General features: G+C 39.6%; 1 protein-coding gene across 1 annotated transcript; it reads right to left on the bottom strand.

Moving 5' to 3' along the window:
• Positions 1-9,299: 9,299 nt before the first annotated feature.
• AIMP2 (aminoacyl tRNA synthetase complex interacting multifunctional protein 2) lies at positions 9,300-26,619 on the bottom strand. Its single transcript, XM_053694982.1, has 4 exons — positions 26,420-26,619; positions 15,233-15,436; positions 12,394-12,625; positions 9,300-9,939 (listed from the first exon to the last, which is right to left on the bottom strand). Exons 1-4 carry the CDS (start codon positions 26,528-26,530, stop codon positions 9,554-9,556), a joined length of 933 nt encoding a protein of 310 aa, XP_053550957.1. The 5' UTR covers positions 26,531-26,619; the 3' UTR covers positions 9,300-9,553.
• Positions 26,620-26,874: the final 255 nt, after the last annotated feature.

Below are 26,874 nucleotides of genomic sequence, written 5' to 3'. Positions count from 1 at the left end.
GTGAGGCGAGTTAGTCGGCATAACTCTCCCCTCGTTGTTTGGTGAAATATGTTCAATTTGTACAGATTGACTATTTTTTAAAGTAGCATCAATACATTTAGTACATAAATTTCTATTGGGCTCCACTTTGGCATTAACACATATAGCACAGAGATATTCCTCTGAATCAGACATGTTTAACACACTAGCAAATAAACAGCAACTTGGAAATACTTTTCAAAGTAATTTACAAATAATATGAAAACGAACTGTGCCTTTAAGAAGCACAGAAAATATTATAACAGATAAAATAATTAAGTTATAGCATCAATCTTTGTCAGAATATACAGTTTTAGCAAAGGATTGTTCCCCTCAGCAAATGATAACTAACCCAGGCAGCAGAAAAAAAATACACAAATAAACGTTTTTTATATCACAGTCAATACAATCAGCACAGCTCTGCTGTGAATGATTACTTCCCTCAAAAAAGACTCTTGAGATCCCTGAACTCTGTAGAGATGAACCGGATCATGCAGGAAGAAAATGAACCTCTGACTGAGTTTTTCTGATGCATAGTGAAAGCACCAAAATGGCCCCTCCCCCACACACATAACAGTGAGAGGGATCAGTGAACTGCTCTAATTTAAATCAAAACTATTGCCAAGTGGAAAAAAAGTGCCCAAAACATTTTTTCACCCAGTACCTCAGAGAAAAAAACGTTTTTACATGCCAGCAAAAAAACGTTTTACCTCAATAATTAATTGTCATTTAAAACCTATTGCAAGTCCCTGCAAAATAGGTTAAGTCTATGTATACAGTTTAAAAGCCAGAGAAGTACCATTTCCCAGAAAACTGAAGTGTAAAATATACATACATGACAGCCTGATATCAGCTACATCTACTGCATTCAAGGCTGAGTTTACATTATAACGGTATGGCAGGATTTTCTCATCAATTCCATGTCAGAAAATAATAAACTGCTACATACCTCTTTGCAGATTAATCTGCCTGCTGTCCCCTGATCTGAAGTTTACCTCTCCTCAGATGGCCGAGAAACAGCAATATGATCTTAACTACTCCGGCTAAAATCATAGAAAAACTCAGGTAGATTCTTCTTCAAATTCTACCAGAGAAGGAATAACACACTCCGGTGCTATTATAAAATAACAAACTTTTGATTGAAGATATAAAAACTAAATATATCACCATAGTCCTCTCACACATCCTATCTAGTCGTTGGGTGCAAGAGAATGACTGGAGGTGACGTAGAGGGGAGGAGCTATATAGCAACTCTGCTGGGTGAATCCTCTTGCACTTCCTGTAGGGGAGCAGTTAATATCCCACAAGTAATGATGACCCGTGGACTGATCACACTTAACAGAAGAAAAGTATTTAATAAATTCTGCCTTTAAATTTGTTTTTTGAAAGGGGAACTACAATTTTCTTTCATTGTTGTTTTAATATGATGCAAAGTAACTAAAAGTAAAGAAGTCTGTGTTTGTGATGGGTTAGATTGCCAGAGATTCAGATGGTGCAGCCACTGAGCATATTCAAATACCATACACATATGTTATGGGTAAAGTAAGATATCCGGGGAAACCTAGGATTACCCAGGAAAACCTGACATTATCCAAGCGGCTGTGGGTAAAGCCTGATGTAATTTAATTCTCCCATCTACACTATTTTTTTGCCTCTGCCTGGGGGGTTCAAGAAAGGTGCCCCGCCGATCTTCTGGCATCTGCCCCAAGCGAACCTTGGGGAATGAGGTTTACAAGGGGTGCATGGCCCACCAATCGGAGGCAAAAAAGATAGTGAACGAGAGTGGCAGACCTTTGGTCTAAGTCACCCCAGGTACCTTTTGTTCCCTATAATCAACTAGATGTCTCCCCATCTACCCCATCGTACATGAAATTCGAATACACAAGAGTTACTAGCCTTTTGTCGAAATGGAGCTTCAAACCCTCCTCGCCCTGGCAACTTACCATATGGGAAGCTAGGTGGCAACAAGGGCTTCGGCTAGGCAAACCTCTATCCTTACATTACACTCTCATTGATGGTGCGACACCAGCTGATAAAGCCCAACACATTCAAAAAATGGGAGCGGAGGTTGGATTTTACAGCTCCCCTTACAGAGTGGCAACACACGCTTTTACTAACGAAAAAAAACCTTCACTGCATCACCGTTCTCAAAACTTATGTTAAGGTACTCACACATTGGTACTATGTCCCAGCTCGTCTTGCAAAAATCTTCCCTAAGGCCTCCCCAGCCTGTTGGAGGGACTGCTTGTGCACTGGTGACATGATCCATATTTGGTGGAGTTGCCCTAAGCTTAAACCCATTTGGAACAAATGCTTTTCAACACTAACTAGTTTAGGTATTAGCCTCCCTAGAACCCCTGAGACGGCCCTATTTCACCTAGGCACATGCCAATTACCCAAGCACTACGGTTCCCTAAATATATATTTCTTTCATGTAATTAGCAAGAGTCCATGAGCTAGTGACATATGGGATATACATTCCTACCAGGAGGGGCAAAGTTTCCCAAACCTTAAAATGCCTATAAATACACCCCTCACCACACCCACAAATCAGTTTTACAAACTTTGCCTCCTATGGAGGTGGTGAAGTAAGTTTGTGCTAGATTCTACGTTGATATGCGCTCCGCAGCAGGTTGGAGCCCGGTTTTCCTCTCAGCATGCAGTGAATGTCAGAGGGATGTGAGGAGAGTATTGCCTATTTGAATACAATGATCTCCTTCTACGGGGTCTATTTCATAGGTTCTCTGTTATCGGTCGTAGAGATTCATCTCTTACCTCCCTTTTCAGATCGACGATATACTCTTATATATATATATATATACCATTACCTCTGCTGATTTTCGTTTCAGTACTGGTTTGGCTTTCTACAACATGTAGATGAGTGTCCTGGGGTAAGTAAGTCTTATTTTCTGTGACACTCTAAGCTATGGTTGGGCACTTTTTTATAAAGTTCTAAATATATGTATTCAAACATTTATTTGCCTTGACTCAGGATGTTCAACATTCCTTATTTTCAGACAGTCAGTTTCATATTTGGGATAATGCATTTGAATCAATCATTTTTTCTTACCTTAAAAAATTTGACTTTTTCCCTGTGGGCTGTTAGGCTCGCGGGGGCTGAAAATGCTTCATTTTATTGCGTCATTCTTGGCGCGGACTTTTTTGGCGCAAAAATTTTTTCTGTTTCCGGCGTCATACGTGTCGCCGGAAGTTGCGTCATTTTTGACGTTCTTTTGCGTCAAAAGTGTCGGCGTTCCAGATGTGGCGTCATTTTTGGCGCCAAAAGCATTTAGGCGCCAAATAATGTGGGCGTCTTATTTGGCGCTAAAAAAATATGGGCGTCACTTTTGTCTCCACATTATTTAAGTCTCATTATTTTTTGCTTCTGGTTGCTAGAAGCTTGTTCACTGGCATTTTTTTCCCCATTCCTGAAACTGTCATTTAAGGAATTTGATCAATTTTGCTTTATATGTTGTTTTTTCTATTTCATATTGCAAGATGTTCCACGTTGCAACTGAGTCAGAAGATACTTCAGGAAAATCGCTGCCCGGTGCTGGAGCTACCAAAGCTAAGTGTATCACTTTTGGTATCTGTTCCTTCAGCTGTTGTTTGTATTAAATGTTATGACAAACTTGTTAATGCAGATAAAATTTCCTTTAGTACTGTTACATTACCTGTTGCTGTTCCGTCAACATCTAATACTCAGAGTGTTCCTGATAACATAAGAGATTTTGTTTCTAAATCCATTAAGAAGGCTATGTCTGTTATTTCTCCTTCTAGTATACATAAAAGTCTTTTAAAACTTCTTTTTTCAGATGAATTTTTAAATGAACATCATCATTCTGATACTGATAATGGTTCTTCTGGTTCAGAGGTTTCTGTCTCAGAGGTTGATGCTGATAAATCTTTGTATTTGTTCAAGATGGAATTTATTCGTTCTTTATTTAAAGAAGTATTAATTGCATTAGAAATAGAGGATTCTGGTCCTCTTGATAGTAAAACTAAACGTTTAAATAAGGTTTTTAAATTTCCTGTAGTTATTCCAGTAGTGTTTCCTGTCCCTGATGCTATTTCTGAAATAATTTCCAGGGAATGGAATAATTTGGGTAATTCATTTACTCCTTTTAAAACGTTTTAAGCAATTATATCCTGTGCCATCTGACAGATTAGAGTTTGGGACAAAATCCCTAAGGTTAATGGGGCTGTCTCTACTCCTGCTATATTTTTAGCGGATGTTGCTGCAGCTTCAACTTTTTGGTTAGAAGCTTTAGCGCAACAAGTAACAGATCATAATTCTCATAGCATTATTATTTTTCTATAACATGCTAATTATTTTATTTGTGATGCCATCTTTGATATCATTAGAGTTGATGTCAGGTATATGTCTCTAACTATTTTAGCTAGAAGAGCTTTATGGCTTAAAACTTGGAATGCTGATATGTCTTCTAAGTCAACTTTGCTATCCCTTTCTTCCCAGGGTAATAAATTATTCGGTTCTCAGTTGGATTCTTTTATCTCAACTGTTACTGGAAGGAAGGGAACTTTTTTACCACAGGATAAAAAATCTAAGGTAAATTTAGGTCTAATAATCGTTTTCGTTCCTTTCATCACAACAAGGAACAAAAGCCTGATCCTTCATCCTCAGGAGCGGTATCAGTTTGGAAACCATCTTCACTTTGGAATATATCCAAGCCTTATAGAAACCCAAAGTCAGCTCCTAAGTCCCCATGAAGGTGCGGCCCTCATTCCAGCTCAGCTGGTATGGGGCAGTTTACGTTTTTTTCAAAGAAATTGGGATCAATTCCGTTCACAATATCTGGTTTCAGAACATTGTTTCAGAAGGGTACAGAATTGGCTTCAAGTTAAGGCCTCCTGCAAAGAGATTTTTTTCTTTCCTGTGTCCCAGTAAACCCAGCAGAGGCTCAAGCATTTCTGAAATGTGTTTCAGATCTAGAGTTGGCTGGAGTAATTATGCCAGTTCCAGTTCTGGAACAGGGGCTGGGGTTTTATTCTATCTCTTCATTATACCAAAGAAGGTCAATTCCTTCAGACCAGTTCCGGATCTATCAATATTGAATCGTTATGTAAGGATTCCAACATTCAAGATGGTAACTGTAAGGACTATCCTGCCTTTTGTTCAGCAAGGGCATTATATGTCTACAACAGATTTACAGGATGCATATCTGCATATTCCAATTCATCCAGATCACTTTCAGTTTCTGAGATTCTCTTTTTTGGACAAGCATTACCAGTTTTGTGGCTCTACCGTTTGGCCTAGCATCAGCTCCAAGAATTTTTACAAAGATTCTCGGTGCCCTTCTGTCTGTAATCAGAGAACAGGGTATTGGTATTTCCTTATTTGGACGATATCGTGGTACTTGCTCAGTCTTCACATTTAGCAGAATCTCATACGAATCGACTTTTGTTGTTTCTTCAAGATCATGGTTGGAGGATCAATTTACCAAAAAGTTCATTGATTCCTCAGACAAGGGTAACCTTTTTAGGTTTCCAGATAGATTCAGTGTCTATGACTCTGTCTTTGTCAGACAAGAGAAGTCTAACATTGATATCAGCTTGTCAAAACCTTCAGTCACAATCATTCCCTTTGGTAGCCTTATGCATGGAAATTTTTGGTCTTATGACTGCTGCATCGGACGCAATCTCCTTTGCTCATTTTCACATGCGACCTCTTCAGCTCTGTATGCTGAACCAATGGTGCAGGGATTACACAAAGATATCTCAATTGATATATTTAAACCCGATTGTACGACACTCTCTGACGTGGTGGACAGATCACCATCGTTTAGTTCAGGGGGCTTCTTTTGTTCTTCCGACCTGGACTGTAATTTCAACAGATGCAAGTCTTACAGGTTGGGGAGCTGTGTGGGGGTCTCTGACGGCACAAGGGGTTTGGGAATCTCAGGAGGTGAGATTACCGATCAATATTTTGGAACTCCGTGCAATTTTCAGAGCTCTTCAGTCTTGGCCTCTTCTGAAGAGAGAGTCGTTCATTTGTTTTCAGACAGACAATGTCACAACTGTGGCATACATCAATCATCAAGGAGGGACTCACAGTCCTCTGGCTATGACAGAAGTATCTCGAATTCTGGTTTGGGCGGAATCCAGCTCCTGTCTATTCTCTGCGGTTCATTTCCCAGGTATAGACAATTGGGAAGCGGATTATCTCAGTCGTCAAACGTTGTATCCGGGCGAATGGTCTCTTCACCCAGAGGTATTTCTTCAGATTGTTCAAATGTGGGAACTTCCAGAAATAGATCTGATGGCTTCTCATCTAAACAAAAAACTTCCCAGGTATCTGTTCAGATCCCGGGATCCTCAGGCGGAGGCAGTGAATGCATTATCACTTCCTTGGAAGTATCATCCTGCCTATATCTCTCCGCCTCTAGTTCTTCTTCCAAGAGTAATCTCCAAGATTCTGAAGGAATGCTAGTTTGTTCTGCTGGTAGCTCCAGCATGGACGGATCTTTTTCGGATGGCCTCTTGCCAACCGTGAGCTCTTCCGTTAAGACCAGACCTTCTGTCGCAAGGTCCTTTTTTCCATCAGGATCTCAAATCTTTAAATTTAAGGGTATGGAGATTGAACGCTTGATTCTTGGTCAAAGAGGTTTCTCTGACTCTGTGATTAATACTATGTTACAGGCTCGTAAATCTGTATCTAGAGAGATATATTATAGAGTCTGGAAGACTTATATTTCTTGGGGTCTTCTCATCATTTTTCCTGGCATTCTTTTAGAATTCCGAGAATTTTTACAGTTTCTTCAGGATGGTTTAGATAAAGGTTTGTCCGCAAGTTCCTTGAAAGGACAAATCTCTGCCCTTTCTGTTCTTTTTCACAGAAAGATTGCTAATCTTCCTGATATTCATTGTTTTGTACAAGACTTGGTTCGTATAAAACCTGTCGTTCAGTCAATTTCTCCTCCTTGGAGTTTGAATTTGGTTCTGGGGGCTCTTCTAGCTCATCCTTTTGAACCCATGCATTCATTGGACATTAAACTTCTTTCTTGGAAAGTTTTGTTTCTTTTGGCCATCTCTTCTGCCAGAAGAGTCTGAATTATCTGCTCTTTCTTGTGAGTCTCCTTTTCTGATTTTTCATCAGGATAAGGCGGTGTTGCGAACTTCTTTTGAATTTTTACCTAAGGTTGTGTATTCTAACAACATTAGTAGAGAAATTGTGGTTCCTTCATTATGTCCTAATCCTAAGAATTCTAAGGAGAAATCATTGCATTCTTTGGATGTTGTTAGAGCTTTGAAATATTATGTTGAAGCTACTAAGTCTTTCCGAAAGACTTCTAGTCTTTTTTTCATCTTTTCTGGTTCTAGAAAAGGCTAGAAAGCTTCTGCCATTTCTTTGGCATCTTGGTTGAAATCTTTAATTCATCATGCCTATGTCGAGTCGGGTAAAATTCCGCCTCAAAGGATTACAGCTCATTCTACTAGGTCAGTTTTTACTTCCTGGGCGTTTAGGAATGAAGCTTCGGTTGTTCAGATTTGCAAAGCAGCAACTTGGTTCCTCTTTGCATACTTTTACTAAATTCTACCATTTTGATGTGTTTTCTTCTTCTGAAGCAGTTTTTGGTAGAAAAGTACTTCAGGCAGCGGTTTCAGTTTGAATCTTCTGCTTATGTTTTCTTTAAACTTTATTTTGGGTGTGGATTATTTTCAGTAGGAATTGGCTGTCTTTATTTTATCCCTCCCTCTCTAGTGGCTCTTGCGTGGAAGATCCACATCTTGGGTAGTCATTATCCCATACGTCACTAGCTCATGGACTCTTGCTAATTACATGAAAGAAAACATAATTTATGTAAGAACTTACCTGATAAATTCATTTCTTTCATATTAGCAAGAGTCCATGAGGCCCACCCTTTTTTGTGGTGGTTATGATTTTTTTGTATAAAGCACAATTATTCCAATTCCTTATTTTTTATGCTTTCGCACTTTTTTCTTATCACCCCACTTCTTGGCTATTCGTTAAACTGATTTGTGGGTGTGGTGAGGGGTGTATTTATAGGCATTTTAAGGTTTGGGAAACTTTGCCCCTCCTGGTAGGAATGTATATCCCATACGTCACTAGCTCATGGACTCTTGCTAATATGAAAGAAATGAATTTATCAGGTAAGTTCTTACATAAATTATGTTTTTGTTTTCTGCGGTTAAGCTTAATATAGCGAGATCTTGGAAAAGATCTCTCCCCCCAGCTTGGTCGGATATCGTAGTAACTATGGATTACATATACTCCATGGAGAAAAACATTTATTACACCTCAGGTAGATCTGATTTCTTTGAACTAATTTGGTCCGACTGGAAGAGTAGGTTTGACACACTCTGGCTCCCTAGCTTTGATACTTAGGTCAAAATGACTCCTGACATATTATTAGATCTCCCTGCCCCACATTCAATATGCCCGATTTGACTCCTCTTGTGAGATCTCTCCCCCTAGGGATTCCCCTGCTTCATTCCCCCCTCAATATTGTCTCATGTCGTAATGAGATAATGGTTTCTTCCTTATATTAACTTTTACGTCAAGATTGTATTGTCTGTTTTCTTATTTCAGTGTAATTGAACTTAATGTACGAGTCGCTCGTACAGTTGTTGTATTTCTTGATTTGCTAAAAACCAATAAAAATTTCTTGGTTAAAAAAAAAAAAAAAAGATAGCGAAGATGGGGGAATTACAGTGCATCGTATATATGTTTGATGCAGTGACTCGATGCACCCTGAGAATATTTATGAAGTTACATCGTAAAAAAATTATTATATATATATATATATATATATATATATATATATATATATATATATATATATATATATATATATATATATATAGTGTGTGTGTGTCCCTGCCTGGCATTGTCCAATAAAATAAACATTGAATGTAAAGCTAAATTGATCATTTGAATGTTTATACAGATGGTATTTTGTTTTGATGAGTTTTATTTCTAACATCTGCGCATTAATTCTAAGTGGAAAATAAAAATCCAGCAAAGGGTACAAATGTGCAGGGCTGTACTTGCTCCTGTGCAGCAGGAAAAGGCGCATTACTGGATATTCTATATTAAAGAGAGTGAGTTGGTTACATAAAACTAAATGTAATATGGTTAATGGATAGTTTGTGCTTTCATATCATAATTCAACTAATATTTACAAATTAAACAAACCGTCTTCATGTGGTATAGCTACTTTACATAAGGATATGCAGCTGTAACAACTTTCGTTTGCAAAGTGCTTCAATTCCTTTAAATAATAATAATAATAATAAGACAAGTTGTAATATTTATTTATTTAACTTTGATATTACAGCCAGGTATTACCCTATATAAACAGCCTTCTTGTGTACCTGAAATCCTAGAAATGACATTGTATATCTGCTTATGTTCTCAAAATGGCCATAACTGAATTAAACTTGAAAAAAACATTTCGTTTCTTTCACTTGAAAGCTGCGTTGCTTCATCCAAATTCCTAATGACCGCTAAAAACATAAGTTCCAGTTAACTAACTTCAATCCAATGTAACCGTCAATTAAGTAATTTCAGAGCCATGTTAAAGGCTGTGAGGTTTTCACAAGACTTCATCCATTTCTGCACATTAGCTGGGACGGCGTTTGAACTTCCTGTTTGCTGAATGGCGCACCAACTCACAATATCCGCTATGGTCAGTTCGTTCCCACCCAGCCAGGGAGATTTACCAAGAGCAGAGTTCATAGCTCTCAGAACAGCAGCTTTTTCTTTATTACTTCCCTCTCCCAACTGAAAAATGGCCATATCCACCCAGCTGTCTATCAGAGTGGCAGTGACGGCATTAAAGGTATATCCTAAGAGCGAGAAGAGGAATCTAGCGATATTGCCTTCTCCTTCAATCGGACACATATTTTGAATGCTGAACTTCATTTGTGGTTTGGACACTGAAAAGAGAAAACAAAATTATTTCAAGATATTATAGACTGATGCAAGTTCAACTACTGAAATAAGTTATTGACAAAGCTACGTTATATTTAGGACAAACTTATCTGGTATTTAACCCACTCATAGGCAGAGCATTGAGTTCACACTTCACGGCCATATGTTTTAGTCCTCTTTGGCAATGAAATCAGTTAAAGTTTTTCTTTGTTTCAGAAACTTATACTCATCCTGGTTCTATTTTTCCCCAGTATAGGAAAAATAAATACTAAACAATAGATTTTATATTTTAAACACAAGATCAGTTCCATTTCCGCATTTACAGAATTGATCTTTTAGACCCAGACATGCCGCTTGACTTTACAATCCGTGAACCAACTTGCCTGTATCCTCAGAGAAAGTATATCGCTAAGCTTGTTTGCCTTATTCGGATTCAAACCAGCTGCAGCAGCAGTACGATCTTTGTATCACAATATTTTAGTTTGTTATGATGCTGAGAGAGCCGTCTCTTACCCACGTGTAAAGCTGTGTGAGCTGCCTTATTAGCCAGCGATGCAAAAGGACATACAACACCTTGTGATAGTTATATAAATGGTTTCATTACACACAGTAAAACAAATACCTCTGCAGTATACTTCATTTTCACCCCTTTTTTTTTTTTTTATTAACTTTGAAAACTGTAGGTTCTCTAATTCTCAGAGCTGTAAGTGCACACTGCAGGCATCACAAGCCTAACCCTGCTACAGATTTGCCCCTAATTGGCCTTAAACAACGATAAGATAATATACTGCAGAACAATGCAAGTTTTGATAACAAAATGACAGTGGCAAGCCTTGTTTACTCCAGTAAGAAGTCTGTATCGGCTCCTCCAAATTGGCATGGAGGGATTGGGCCACTGGAAAACTATTTTACATATTGTATTTGTGAGTTTTTACAGTTAGCTGCTATAGTTATTCTCCTGGGCCTGCAGCCGTCATCAACGTCATTCTCTTATTTTAATCCCTCACAGTATTAATGAAGCTCTGCATCTTCACACTGGGCGCCGCCATCTTGGAACTTATATTTGTTATGTAACTTCAAAACTGTGCAAAATAACTGCAAAAATGTAACACTTCTGCTCTCTATTACGCGAGTTACTGAAGTGAAAAGGTAAAGCTGTGAAAAAGCCAGTAACATCACAGGTCTGTGAAAGTGCACTGCTTCTGTCACATGATGCAACAATACAAGAGCTACAAGATGGCGGCGCCCAGTATAAAATGCAGCTTTACCCACTGGATTCTCTGTTGAGTAAAAATAAGAGAACGGCTTTATAGAGAGCTGCAGGCACAGGAAAATAAACAATAACCTGCTACTGCGGTTGTACCCAGCAGTTTAAAGGGACACTAAACCCAAATTTTTTCTTTCATTATTCAGATAGAGCAGCAATTTTAAGCAACTTTCTAATTTACTCCTATTATCATTTTTTCTTCGTTCTCTTGCTATCTTTATTTAAAAAGCAGGAATGCGATGCATAGGAGCCGGCCCATTTTTGGTTGAGAACCTGGGTTATGCTTGCTTATTGGTGGGTAAATGCCAGCCTCCAATAAGCAAGTGCTATCCATGGAGCTGAACCTAAAATGGGCTGGCTGCTAAGATTTACATACCTGCTTTTAAAATAAAGATAGCAAGAGAACGAAGAAAAATTGATAATAGGAGTAAATTAGAAAGTTGCTTAAAATTATTAAAGAAAAAAAATGGGTTCAGTGTCCCTTTGAAAGGAATTGACACAGTGGCGCAGAAATTATCCTGGTATTTTCAAGTGTGACAAATCGTATTTACTTTTTAGTTATAATGTTTATAAGCACCTATCTCCCTCCTCTATTTAGTTGAGGAGCTGCTGGCCAATGAGCTTATAGTCCCTATGGCTCCTTAGCTACCTAGCATAACAGTGCGCATGTTACAGCAAGAGTCTACCTTTCTACAAAAGGACAAATAAACTACAGTTACGCACTGTGCACCTATCAACAAAACAGGAACCCGCATGACGATTTAGTTTAAATAGTCACTATGATTGACTTAGTTTGTAAGAACCTCACTGCGTAAAACTCCCATTTTCTACAGATGAAATGCTAGCTGTGGCGAAGGAAGAAACATTCAAGATGTTAAATGCACAACTTGCATAAAGCTTTGGGTCCGTTGTTCTAGTACTGTAATCGCAATATATATATAAAAATTACAGGCAAGAAAATTAAAAATAAAGTCCTACATTCTGTACCAGTTACTAGGCCAAGTCTGATTATTTAGCCGATATCGGTGTAAACTGTACTTATAGCGTACATGATCGTCTGATAAAGAACACACAAATATTGTCTTGACTACGCATTTTAAAGAAATCAGTAATGAACGGTAATCTAACCTCATCACATTTCTCAGTTGTACTTATACCATGGATCAGTTGTGTAATAAAACATAAACTTTACCTTTCTTCCAGATAAGTGTAAATCCCAGCTGGTACGCCTGCCTAGACTTGATATTAACCTGCTCTCCGAAGCACTTTAGCAGCGGCTCTGGGATATGGGTAACAGATGAGTGCGTATGAACTGCAGAGAGCACCTTATAGCGCTCACACAGCATAGTGTGCAGGATCAGCAGGGAAAGGGGAGGCGTTGAGGGGTTTGCGTTGATCACAATATCCCGAAGAGCTCCATAATCCTACAAGTACAGGAAAGAGGTTACTGGTAGCCTCAATAGCAAACAATATACAAATATACAATGCAAAATGTTTTCTTTAAAAGGGACAGTCAAGTTAAAAAAACAAAAAAAACAAAAACACAACAACTTTTTTTATGATTCACATAGGGCATGCAATTTTAAACAACTTTCCAATTTACTTTTATCACTAATTTTGCTTTGTTCTCTTGGTATTCTTAGTTGAAAGCTAAACCTAGGAGGTTCATATGCAAATTTTTTAGACCTTGAAGGCCACCTCTAATATGAATGCATTTTAACAGTTTTTCACCACTAGAGGGCATTAGTTGATGCGTTTCATATAGATAACATTGAGCTCATGCACGTGAATTTACAGAGTGAGCACTGATTGGCTAAAATGCAAGTCTGTCAAAAGACCGGAGATAAGGGGGCAGTCTGCAGAGGCTTAGATACCAGGTAATAACAGAGGTAAAAAGTACATTAATATAACTGTGTTGGTTACGCAAAACTGGGGAATTGATAATTATGGGATTATTTATCTTTTAAAACGACAAAAATTCTGGTGTTGACTGTCCCTTTAATTAGCTGTGTCTCCCTTACAGACACAAATGCCAACACATCAAAGTCATATCTAATAATACGGTGAAACATCCGCTGGCCCTAATATTTTTAGCAAAATGTGACATATTTTGCAGACCAGGGACATTTAACACAAAATGTTTCTTTCCTTATTCAGATAGAGAATACAACTTTAAAAATGTTTCAAATTTACTTTTATTATTAAATGTGCTTTGTTCTCATGTTATTCTTTGTTGAAGAGATACCTAGGTAGGTAGCGTGCACATGCATGAAGCACTACATGACAGGAAACAGTGCTGCCATCTAGTGCTCTTGCCAATGTATAACATTGTTGCAAAACTGTTGCCATACAATACTGCAGACGCGTGCACAAGCCTGAGCTTACATCCCTGCTTATCAACAAAGGATAACAATAAAACAAAGACAATTTTATAATAGAAGCAAAATGGAAAGTTGTTTAAAATTGCTCTATCTGAATCATGAAAGAAAAAAAAATGTGGGATTTATGTTCCTTTAAAAATCCCCTGAATTAGGTTTATGTTGTCTCCTTTGCTGTGGACATCTGCAGACATATATAAAGAGGCACGTGCACTGACCAAGCAATAGCTGTGTATGCCTAGATTACTATACGGCAGCAGTTTTGCAAGAATGCTTTTGAACACTAGATGGCAGCAGCGCATTCATAATGTATAATAATGCTAATGTATTCTTGCAAAACTAATGCTATACAGTTCCCCAGAGACGTGCACGCTCCTAAGCCTTTCTAGGTATGCTTTTAAATAAATCAATTTAATAATAAGCGGACCCAGTTTTTTTAAAATTGCACACTATCTGAATCAAATAAAAAATGGGTTTCATGTTCCTTTAAAGCGAATATTTTACATTTTTCACATAATTTTTGCTTTTAATTTAGTAGTTTGTGAGTGTCACATGGTCTAGGGATTTAAAGGGACACTGAACCCAAATTTTTTCTTTCGTGATTCAGATAGAGCATGCAATTTTAGGCAACTTTCTAATTTACCCCTATTATCAAATTTTCTTCATTCTCTTGGTATCTTTATTTGAAATGCAAGAATGTAAGTTTAGATGCTGGCCCATTTTTGGTGAACAACCTGGGTTGTCCTTGCTGATTGCTGCATAAATTAATCCACCAATAAAAAAAGTTCTGTCCAGAGTTCTGAACCAAAAAAAAAAAGCTTAGATGCCTTTATCAAATAAAGATAGCAAGAGAACGAAGAAAAATTGATAATAGGAGTAAATTAGAAAGCTGTATGCGCTATCTGAATCATGAAAGAAAAGAATTTGGGTTCAGTGTCTCTTTAAAGGACCATATAGATATATCTACATGTTCAGAGGGTGTACAGATAAAAATACCTAGGCTGTTTCTTACATTTGCAGGGAACCAATCTGCTTCCTGCCTTTTTACGCAACCTCCATAACCACTTATACAGATCTGCACGGCTGTGACATAACACAGCAGATCGCTGGTCAAAGACAAAGCAACTACAGAGTTGTCCCAAAATTTTCCTTTCATGATTTGCACAGAACAGACAATTTTAAACAACTTTCCAAGTTACTTCTATTATCAAATTTGCTTTATTCTCTTGTTATCCTTTGCTGAAGGAGCAGAATTACACTACTTGCAGTTAGCTGTACATATCTAGTTAGCCAATCACATGAAATAAATGTGTGCAGGCACCAATCAGCAGCAGTTCCCACTAGTGTAGGATTTGTGTGTATTATTTTTCAACAAGGGATACCAAGAGAACAAAGCACATTTAAAAATAGAAGTGAATTTTAAAGTGTCTTAAAATAGCATGTGCTATCTGAATCATACAAGTCTAATTTTGACTTTCCTATCCCTTTAATAAAATGAATCATCCATGAAATCCCATACAAAGTGAAGGACACCAAATAAGAAACCATATGCACATTTTCAGGATACAGCAGCTGATCGCTTGCACTTATAGATGGAGCGAATATATAAAGGTATATATGGATTTTCATAGTGACAAATCTTCCTGGCCTTACTTTTCCAAGTATTGAGTCCAGGTTTGTAACGTTGGAAGCTGGTGCAGCCTGCTCATCTGCCTGAATCATGTCGGTCACATCCAGGTCCGCATCTGGCGTTTGGATCATTTTTGAGAGCCCATCTACAGCAGCTTTCAGTTCGTACAATCGCTTTAGGATGTCCTCTTGTCTGGACTCCAGGACCTGAAGTGCTGGGTCGGTTTCCTGACAAACAGTAAGAGGTCAGGGGAAGTTAGCATTACTGTTCCATGCAATGAGAATGAAAGAACATTAGGTGAACTGTATTAATTATATATAGCAGTGATGAGGAAATAAAACAAATGATATGTACCTTCTTGAACATACTATCCTGCTTAAAAAACACCCCTAAACCTTCAATTCAGCAAAAATGTAACATTGTGTTAACGGCTTAAAGAGATCCAAAAGGACAACAGAAGCGGCAACTCTGAGTTTAGAACGGTCACTTTTGTTAGCAGAATTTGAAAGGCCTTGAAATTGCAACAGTCCAGCAATACACTCCTTGAATAACCATATGGAATACATGTTCCTAGTATAACTGCAGTATGTACTCCTGGTCTCTTGTCCCTCTGGAGGTGACATGCGAGACTCACTGTAGCATTACCTTATACACAGACAATCTCAGTATAACTGCAGTATGTACTCCTGGTCTCCTGTACCTCTGGGGGTGACATGTGAGAGTCACTATAGCATTGCCCTATACACAGACAATCTCAGTATAACTGCAGTATGTACTCCTGGTCTCCTGTACCTCTGGGGGTGACATGTGAGACTCACTGTAGCATTACCCTATACACAGACAATCTCAGTATAACTGCAGTATGCACTCCTGGTTTCCTGTCCCTCTGGGAGGTGACATGTGAGACTCACTGTAGCATTACCTTATACACAGACAATCTCAGTATAACTGCAGTATGTACTCCTGGTCTCCTGTCCCTCTGTGTGTGACATGTGAGACTCACTGTAGCATTGCCCTATACACAGACAATCTCAGTATAACTGCAGTATGTACTCCTGGTCTCCTGTCCCTTTGGGGGTGACATGTGAGACTCACTGTAACATTACCCTATATACAATCTCAGTATAACAGCAGTATGCACTCCTGGTCTCCTGTCCCTCTGTGTGTGACATGTGAGACTCACTGTAGCATTGGCCTATACACAGATAATCTCAGTATAACAGCAGTATGCACTCCTGTCCCTCTGTGTGTGACATGTGAGACTCACTGTAGCATTGGCCTATACACAGATAATCTCAGTATAACAGCAGTATGCACTCCTGTCCCTCTGTGTGTGACATGTGAGTCACTGTAGCATTAGCCTATACACAGACAATCTCAGTATAACTGCAGTATGTACTCCTGGTCTCCTGTCCCTCTGGGGGTGACATGTGAGACTCACTGTAGCATTACCCTATACACAGGCAATCTCAGTATAACAGCATTGTGTACTCCTGGTCTCCTGTACCTCTGGGGGTAACATGCGAGACTCACTGTAATATTACCCTATACACAGACAATCTCAGTATAACTGCAGTATGTACTCCTGGTCTCCTGTACCTCTGGGGGTGACATGTGAGACTCACTGTAGCATTGCCTTATACACAGATAATCTCAGTATAACTGCAGTATGCACTCCTGGTCTCCTGTCCCTCTGTGGGTGACATGTGAGACTCACTGTAGCATTACCTTATACACAGACAATCTCAGTATAACTGCAGTATGCACTTCTGGTCTCCTGTCCCTCAGGGGTGACATGTGAGACTCGCCGTAGCATTGACCTATATACAGTATACCGCAGTATGTACTCCTGGTCTCCTGTCCCTCTGGGGGTGACATGTGAGACTCACTGTAGATTTGCCCTATACACGGACAATCTCAGTATAACAGCAGTATGCACTCCTGGTCTCCTGTCCCTCTGGGGGTGACATGTGAGACTCACTGTAGCATTACCCTATACACAGACAATCTCAGTATAACTGCAGTATGTACTCCTGGTCTCCTGTCCCTCTGGGGGTGACATGTGAGACTCACTGTAGCATTACCCTATACACAGACAATCTTAGGATAACTGCAGTATGTACTCCTGGTCTCCTGTCCCTCTGGGGGTGACATGTGAGACTCACTGTAGCATTACCATATACACAGATAATCTCAGTATAACTGCAGTATGTACTCCTGGTCTCCTGTCCCTCTGGGGGTGACATGTGAGACTCACTGTAGCATTACCATATACACAGATAATCTCAGTATAACAGCAGTATGCACTCCTGTCCCTCTGTGTGTGACATGTGAGACTCACTGTAGCATTGGCCTATACACAGATAATCTCAGTATAACAGCAGTATGCACTCCTGTCCCTCTGTGTGTGACATGTGAGACTCACTGTAGCATTACCCTATACACAGGCAATCTCAGTATAACTGCAGTATGTACTCCTGGTCTCCTGTCCCTCTGGGGGTGACATGTGAGACTCACTGTAGCATTACCCTATACACAGACAATCTCAGTATAACTGCAGTATGTACTCCTGGTCTCCTGTCCCTCTGGGGGTGACATGTGAGACTCACTGTAGCATTACCCTATACACAGACAATCTCAGTATAACTGCAGTATGTACTCCTGGTCTCCTGTCCCTCTGGGGGTGACATGTGAGACTCACTGTAGCATTACCCTATACACAGACAATCTTAGGATAACTGCAGTATGTACTCCTGGTCTCCTGTCCCTCTGGGGGTGACATGTGAGACTCACTGTAGCATTACCCTATACACAGACAATCTCAGTATAACTGCAGTATGTACTCCTGGTCTCCTGTCCCTCTGGGGGTGACATGTGAGACTCACTGTAGCATTACCCTATACACAGATAATCTCAGTATAACTGCAGTATGTACTCCTGGTCTCCTGTCCCTCTGGGGGTGACATGTGAGACTCACTGTAGCATTACCCTATACACAGACAATCTTAGGATAACTGCAGTATGTACTCCTGGTCTCCTGTCCCTCTGGGGGTGACATGTGAGACTCACTGTAGCATTACCCTATACACAGACAATCTCAGTATAACTGCAGTATGTACTCCTGGTCTCCTGTCCCTCTGGGGGTGACATGTGAGACTCACTGTAGCATTACCCTATACACAGATAATCTCAGTATAACTGCAGTATGCACTCCTGGTCTCCTGTCCCTCTGTGGGTGACATGTGAGACTCACTGTAGCATTACCTTATACACAGACAATCTCAGTATAACTGCAGTATGCACTTCTGGTCTCCTGTCCCTCAGGGGTGACATGTGAGACTCGCTGTAGCATTGACCTATATACAGTATACCGCAGTATGTACTCCTGGTCTCCTGTCCCTCTGGGGGTGACATGTGAGACTCACTGTAGATTTGCCCTATACACGGACAATCTCAGTATAACAGCAGTATGTACTCCTGGTCTCCTGTCCCTCTGGGAGTGACATGTGAGACTCACTGTAACATTACCCTATACACAATCTCAGTATAACAGCAGTATGCACTCCTGGTCTCCTGTCCCTCTGGGGGTGACATGTGAGACTCACTGTAACATTACCCTATACACAATCTCAGTATAACAGCAGTATGTACTCCTGGTCTCCTGTCCCTTTGGGGGTGACATGTGAGACTCACTGTAACATTACCCTATATACAATCTCAGTATAACAGCAGTATGCACTCCTGGTCTCCTGTCCCTCTGTGTGTGACATGTGAGACTCACTGTAGCATTGGCCTATACACAGATAATCTCAGTATAACAGCAGTATGCACTCCTGTCCCTCTGTGTGTGACATGTGAGACTCACTGTAGCATTGGCCTATACACAGATAATCTCAGTATAACAGCAGTATGCACTCCTGTCCCTCTGTGTATGACATGTGAGAGTCACTGTAGCATTACCATATACACAGATAATCTCAGTATAACTGCAGTATGTACTCCTGGTCTCCTGTCCCTCTGGGGGTGACATGTGAGACTCACTGTAGCATTACCCTATACACAGACAATCTCAGTATAACTGCAGTATGCACTCCTGGTTTCCTGTCCCTCTGGGAGGTGACATGTGAGACTCACTGTAGCATTACCTTATACACAGACAATCTCAGTATAACTGCAGTATGTACTCCTGGTCTCCTGTCCCTCTGGGGGTGACATGTGAGACTCACTGTAGCATTACCCTATACACAGACAATCTTAGGATAACTGCAGTATGTACTCCTGGTCTCCTGTCCCTCTGGGGGTGACATGTGAGACTCACTGTAGCATTACCATATACACAGATAATCTCAGTATAACTGCAGTATGTACTCCTGGTCTCCTGTCCCTCTGTGTGTGACATGTGAGACTCACTGTAGCATTGCCCTATACACAGACAATCTCAGTATAACTGCAGTATGTACTCCTGGTCTCCTGTCCCTTTGGGGGTGACATGTGAGACTCACTGTAACATTACCCTATATACAATCTCAGTATAACAGCAGTATGCACTCCTGGTCTCCTGTCCCTCTGTGTGTGACATGTGAGACTCACTGTAGCATTGGCCTATACACAGATAATCTCAGTATAACAGCAGTATGCACTCCTGTCCCTCTGTGTGTGACATGTGAGACTCACTGTAGCATTGGCCTATACACAGATAATCTCAGTATAACAGCAGTATGCACTCCTGTCCCTCTGTGTGTGACATGTGAGTCACTGTAGCATTAGCCTATACACAGACAATCTCAGTATAACTGCAGTATGTACTCCTGGTCTCCTGTCCCTCTGGGGGTGACATGTGAGACTCACTGTAGCATTACCCTATACACAGGCAATCTCAGTATAACAGCATTGTGTACTCCTGGTCTCCTGTACCTCTGGGGGTAACATGCGAGACTCACTGTAATATTACCCTATACACAGACAATCTCAGTATAACTGCAGTATGTACTCCTGGTCTCCTGTACCTCTGGGGGTGACATGTGAGACTCACTGTAGCATTGCCTTATACACAGATAATCTCAGTATAACTGCAGTATGCACTCCTGGTCTCCTGTCCCTCTGTGGGTGACATGTGAGACTCACTGTAGCATTGGCCTATACACAGATAATCTCAGTATAACAGCAGTATGCACTCCTGTCCCTCTGTGTGTGACATGTGAGACTCACTGTAGCATTGGCCTATACACAGATAATCTCAGTATAACAGCAGTATGCACTCCTGTCCCTCTGTGTGTGACATGTGAGTCACTGTAGCATTAGCCTATACACAGACAATCTCAGTATAACTGCAGTATGTACTCCTGGTCTCCTGTCCCTCTGGGGGTGACATGTGAGACTCACTGTAGCATTACCCTATACACAGGCAATCTCAGTATAACAGCATTGTGTACTCCTGGTCTCCTGTACCTCTGGGGGTAACATGCGAGACTCACTGTAATATTACCCTATACACAGACAATCTCAGTATAACTGCAGTATGTACTCCTGGTCTCCTGTACCTCTGGGGGTGACATGTGAGACTCACTGTAGCATTGCCTTATACACAGATAATCTCAGTATAACTGCAGTATGCACTCCTGGTCTCCTGTCCCTCTGTGGGTGACATGTGAGACTCACTGTAGCATTACCTTATACACAGACAATCTCAGTATAACTGCAGTATGCACTCCTGGTCTCCTGTCCCTCTGGGGGTGACATGTGAGACTCACTGTAGCATTACCCTATACACAGACAATCTCAGTATAACTGCAGTATGTACTCCTGGTCTCCTGTCCCTCTGGGGGTGACATGTGAGACTCACTGTAGCATTACCCTATACACAGACAATCTTAGGATAACTGCAGTATGTACTCCTGGTCTCCTGTCCCTCTGGGGGTGACATGTGAGACTCACTGTAGCATTACCATATACACAGATAATCTCAGTATAACTGCAGTATGTACTCCTGGTCTCCTGTCCCTCTGGGGGTGACATGTGAGACTCACTGTAGCATTACCATATACACAGATAATCTCAGTATAACTGCAGTATGTACTCCTGGTCTCCTGTCCCTCTGGGGGTGACATGTGAGACTCACTGTAGCATTGCCCTATACACAGATAATCTTAGGATAACTGCAGTATGTACTCCTGGTCTCCTGTCCCTCTGGGGGTGACATGTGAGACTCACTGTAGCATTGCCCTATACACAGATAATCTTAGGATAACTGCAGTATGCACTTCTTGTTTTCTGTGCCTTTTCAATAAGATGGAAAGCAAAAATTACCAAAAGGTAAATGAGATACATAGTGGGAAAATACATGAGAAATGTACATTTTTCTTTTACCAACATTAATAAGATGTTAGGACATAAAACAGAAATCTCCCTTATAAGTACATTTAGCAGTTGACTCTTGAGTGTTGTGCCCCTGCACTGATCAAGCAACCACTGTGCAGCACGTACAGTCAGTATTCTTAATTCCCCAGAATGTACTCAGGAGGATATTAAACAGTACTCCTTTAGTAAAAACAAATATGTTAAACATAAAAAGAAACTGAAGCCTCCATGTAGGGCTGTGACATGAAGTAATATACACTACACAAATAAAGTTTAAAAAAATAAAATAATAAATCCTTTTAAAAATGATGAAAAGTACATATTGCAATGAATACTATTATGTATAAGCCACTTGTTTTATTACAACAATGAAACCGACTGTTTAATATCCCATTAAACCTCTTTGTAGGCAGTGAAATTGTTTTATCTCCCCCCCCCCCACAGATTTAAAGGAAATCAGCAGAAAAGAATGAAAATGCAGTGGCAGGTTTGGTTAAATAGCCTCGTTTAAAGCACGTGTTCAACCAGATTTTTTTTTTTAAATAAAAAGTCTTAGATCATTTATAATAGAACTTTTCATTTTCTAGCCCTAGAAGCCTCACTTTTCCTGGTCTGTGTAATTTCAATTATTGAGTAGTTACATTTTCTCGCTGCGCACGACCCTTCCTTTTGTTTCATTTCATAGAGTGCCTGACAACCAAAAATCAATAAAGGCCTCATTCTGACGGCTGACGCTGTTGGTGCCATGACAGATCCAGCTATTTAGTGCCTTAGGTTACATCTGAACTACAGAGATTCATCTGCACTGACAGATGCTGCAATTAATGTCTTGGCGATGCAAATCACACATTATTCCAATGAAAATAAACAGAAATCATTATGGAACTTTATTTTTTGCAAATTCCCTCAACAGATTCATCTTACAAACAAAAAGAAATAAAATTGTCTATAAGTCATTTTTAATAGTAAAATATAGTATACTTGGGCAAATTAATTTGAAATTAAACCATATTTTACCATCACAGATTTAAAAAATGGTGAATATGGTGAAAAATAATAACCATTATAAACATCTCATCTAATCTAATGATCTAATGCAGGGCTCGACAAAGCCAGGACCCAGGGAACCACTGGCTCCTAGAATTCTAACCCTGACTCCTAACGATTTGGGTTATCTCCATATATCTATATTCAATTACATATATTTGGTTCCTAAAAGTATGTCCGACTCCTAAATATTCTTACTGGTTCCAATATATTTTAAACATGTTTTTCAACCCTGATCTAATGTACAGCCAGATTTAATTATTGATAAAAATAAATAAAAATATGATTGCTGTTGAGGACAGGTTTTTTTTTTTTCTTTTTAACAACATGGTAGTAAGAATATAAAGACCTTTAATACCATAAAACCGTTTATATTCTGTTAACCGAGATTATACAAAAAGTATAGGAAATGTTAGTCAAAATAAGTAAGGCAGCCCCAAAAGTTCTCTGGGTTTAAAGTACAAAAACGTGTGCGTCTTTCACATAAGTCTCTTATAACTATTATGGAAAGCACTGAAGGTGCCATTGCCCTTGACAACAGCGAGTGTGAATTACTCAAGTGTTGGCTCTGAATTGGTGGCATGTGGCCCCCAAACAGCTCACCCAGAGCTAAGACAACTGATGTAAGGAAGTGTGCATTAGGAGAGGAGCAGAAAAAGCCAAATCAGCAGTGCCGTTGGTGCTTTCCAGAAGAACAATGAGGAACTTTTGTGGAAACGATTGCCGTTTTCTTTTCAACACTGACATTCTAATGGAGGGGTTGTTACACCTCTTTAAGGCTTTAAATTGTAATAGATTATAATCTGGGTAAACAAATCCTGAGAGCTACAACTCTACCACTCCCAATTTCTTTTATAAGTAACCTACATACTCACCAGACAAATAAATTATGTATAGTCTTGATATATTCCCTTTCTGTCTGGACAATATGTAACCTGGAGTATTTGTACTCTTTTCCGTTTCCCTCATTCTTATGTGAATTTAAAAAGAAAGAAAAACGAGCCTATATATTATATACAAAATAATGTAACATTACTCCTAATTTACATGATATAATGCCATAATGTCCAACTGTATTATAAGTGTCACAACTTATTGTAATGTATATGACCTACACCAATGTATACATCCTTTTGATTGGCTGCCATACATACGGCTTCAGAGAGAAGATACGTCATTTTTATTTATATTTTTTTGTAAGGGCTGATTGTTTAGGCCACAAACAAATAAAATTTGAATAAATAATAAGTAAATAAGACATAATTAATATGTTTGCCCCCATACCATATAATGTAATTAAATCATTAATACATATTTGTGTCTAGATGTTTCCTGGTTTTCCTTAATGGAATAGTCTCGTCAAAATTAAACGTTCATGATTCAGATAGAGCAGTAATTTTAAGCAACTTTCTAATTTACTCCTATTATCACATTTTCTTCGTTCTCTTGCTATCTTTATTTGAAAAAGCAAGCATGTAAGCATAGGACAGGCCCATTTTTGGTCTAAATGTAGCGACCAATCAGCAAGCGCTACCCATGTGCTGAACCAAAAATAGACTGGTGTTCTGTCGAGAACTGCAATTCATCGAAAACTGCAATCTGACGTCACTTCCAGCAGCAGATTACCCTTTTTGCCTCCATTGCGCATGCGAGCACGCACCAGAGATTGTTCAACTGAAAAGAGGCGGACCCTTGGGGAGAATTAATTGAATTCTACAAAAAAAGCAAGTGCGCATGCAGAATTTTTTATGATGCTAAAAAAAGCCAGACCCTTGAGACAAATTGATTGAATGCTCCAAGAACAGCTGGTGCGCATGCGCACATTTTCAGAAACCTGACACAATATTTAAACGTGTAAACACCAGGCCCGTCCGTTTGTCACAAGCTTTACCCTCAGGCTATTGTAAAACATTAAAACACAGCAATATCCACCATATTTGATTTCCTTATTGTAACTGAGTAATTTGAGTAAAATGAGCTCAAAACATGGAGGTTTGCAAAAACGAAGTAGCTTAGAGAAATAAACAAATCATTGATAATAAATATTGTGTGTGCTCAGCGGTTTCACAGCTGAATATTGTAACAAGCGTAAACTTAGTCAGCTCGGCCTGAGGGTAAAGCTCGTGAGAAACAGACGGGCCCGGTGTTTACATGTTAATTATGTGTCAGGTTTCTGAAAAAAGCAAATTGGGACTCTACTTGTGCTTAAGTAGTATATCCAGAGATAAATAAGGTGCGCCTATATTATGCTTTCTACCGAAAAATTATTGTAAGTGACTATATCTTATAAGGAGGCAAATACTATCGGTAAAAAATATAAATGAAAATAAATATATAGTGCCCAAAAAAATTATAAATCACAAATAAATTGCTTTAAATATAATCACCACAGACATGTAATGAGAAAATGAATGTCCATTAGGCAAAGATTAGTGTCCCACAATGAAGTCCAATCCAATGTAATGTCCCAAAACAATGGCTGCTCTCTCCAAAAGATAAATAAATTAAGGATGACTTGCGTTCTGTAAAGAAACAAAAAAAGGAAGAGGCGCTCTGGTGCAGATGATCCTTGGATACAGAAAAATATATAGAAATGATAATGTGATACTCACAAAGGTACTTGCACATTCAGTGCAATAACAGGTGAGCCGAAGCTTCAGAGCCGCTCGGCTGACTCGCTGGAAGCAAAGCAACTGTTCCCTCAATAACAGATAGCCAACTGTCAGAAGTGTCGAAGGTGTCGCTATACAGCCTGATGAAACGGCATGTTGGCCGAGAAACGCGTTGCAAGATTATTTTAATGTTTTAAATAAAACTTTTATGATATCCTACCTTGCTCGATCCTGATTTATCTAAGAACAGTCCTACAGATCCTGTGGAGTCAGCCGAACGGCTCTATAAAGATTTGGCACGCATGATATTGCACTGTTTGTGCAACCACGCTTGTGAGTATACATTCCCTGACACTAGCTGTGTGTGTGATCTGTGTCTGGGGTAATCTGCACCAAGGGCGGTATCTACTCTCTATTTCAGGAGCACTTCTCCGACACCTTCGACAGTTGGCTATCTGTTATTGAGGGAACAGTTGCTTTGCTTCCAGCGAGTCAGCCGAGCGGCTCTGAAGCTTCGGCTCACCTGTTATTGCACTGAATGTGCAAGTACCTTTGTGAGTATCACATAATTTCTATATATTTTTCTGTATCCAAGGATCATCTGCACCAGAGCGCCTCTTCCTTTTTTCGTTTCTTTACAGAACGCAAGTCAGGTTTCTGAAAATGTGCGCATGCGCACCAGCTGTTCTTGGAGCACTCGATCAGTACTTCTCAAGGGTCTAGCTTTTTTAAGCGTCATAAAAAATTTCCGAATGCGCACTGGCTTTTATTATAGAATTCGATAAATTCTCCACAAGGGTCCGCCTCTTTTCAGATTAACAATCTTGGGTGCCCGCTCGCATGCTCAATGGAGGCAATTAGTGTAATCTACTGCTGGAAGTGACGTCAGTTTGCAGTTTTCGATAAATTGCAGTTCTCGACCGAACGCCAGCTCCTAAACTTTACATTCAAATAAAAATACCAAGAGAACACAGACAAATTGATAATAGGAGTAAAATAGAGAATTGCTTAAAATTGCTGCTCTATCTGAATTATGAAGGTTTAATTTTGACTAGACTGTCACTTTAATGGTGACTTTATCTCTAATTATCTTAATTTTGTTATTATTTGTTAATATATTTTTTTTTTAAATCTCAGACATTTCCTGAATAGCACAGAAGGCCTATACAACAATGAGTAGCTCACACACTGTACCTGATCATAGTGCCCAGAGGGAGGCTGGTGTAGGTTGGGCACCCTGTACATGCAGGTGGGCAAGTCTACCTGGATATCCCCACCGTAGGACTGCACCTTATACATGGGCATATCTGCTGGATACCCCGGGTCAGCAAGCACGCCGCACAGCCTGGCACTGCAGAGAGATTACGTCAGCCTCCCAGCTGCGTTCCAAGCCTCGTTGTGAGAAACACATTCCATGCCTAAAAGCGCCGCCATATTTAGTACTGGCAATGAGACACTTTCTCTGGTATATAATTAAGTATAATACAACAGGATATATATATATTTTGTTTATATTATTTGTTATTAAACTGATACTTTGATTTTAAAATTTAAATTAGTCGTTTTTTAAATAAAGTAAAACACAGCTTTTCCCATAACAAAAAAGGCTCCCAAGTGTTTTCCTTGCATGGTCAAGTGTACCTGCCAAT

This window comes from Bombina bombina, chromosome 11 (genome assembly GCF_027579735.1).
Source record: "Bombina bombina isolate aBomBom1 chromosome 11, aBomBom1.pri, whole genome shotgun sequence".
Lineage (NCBI taxonomy): Eukaryota > Metazoa > Chordata > Amphibia > Anura > Bombinatoridae > Bombina > Bombina bombina.
This window is presented reverse-complemented; position numbering and strand designations above follow the sequence as displayed.

Excerpts from the sequence above, each read along its gene's own strand:
- AIMP2 (XM_053694982.1), bottom strand. The coding sequence starts at position 26,530 with ATGCCCATGTATAAGGTGCAGTCCTACGGTGGGGATATCCAGGTAGAC. Across the intron at positions 15,437-26,419 it reads CCTCTGGGCACTATGATCAG|GAAACCGACCCAGCACTTCA; the intron begins GTACAGTGTGTG and ends ACTGTTTGTCAG. Across the intron at positions 9,940-12,393 it reads TACACTTATCTGGAAGAAAG|TGTCCAAACCACAAATGAAG; the intron begins GTAAAGTTTATG and ends TTCTCTTTTCAG.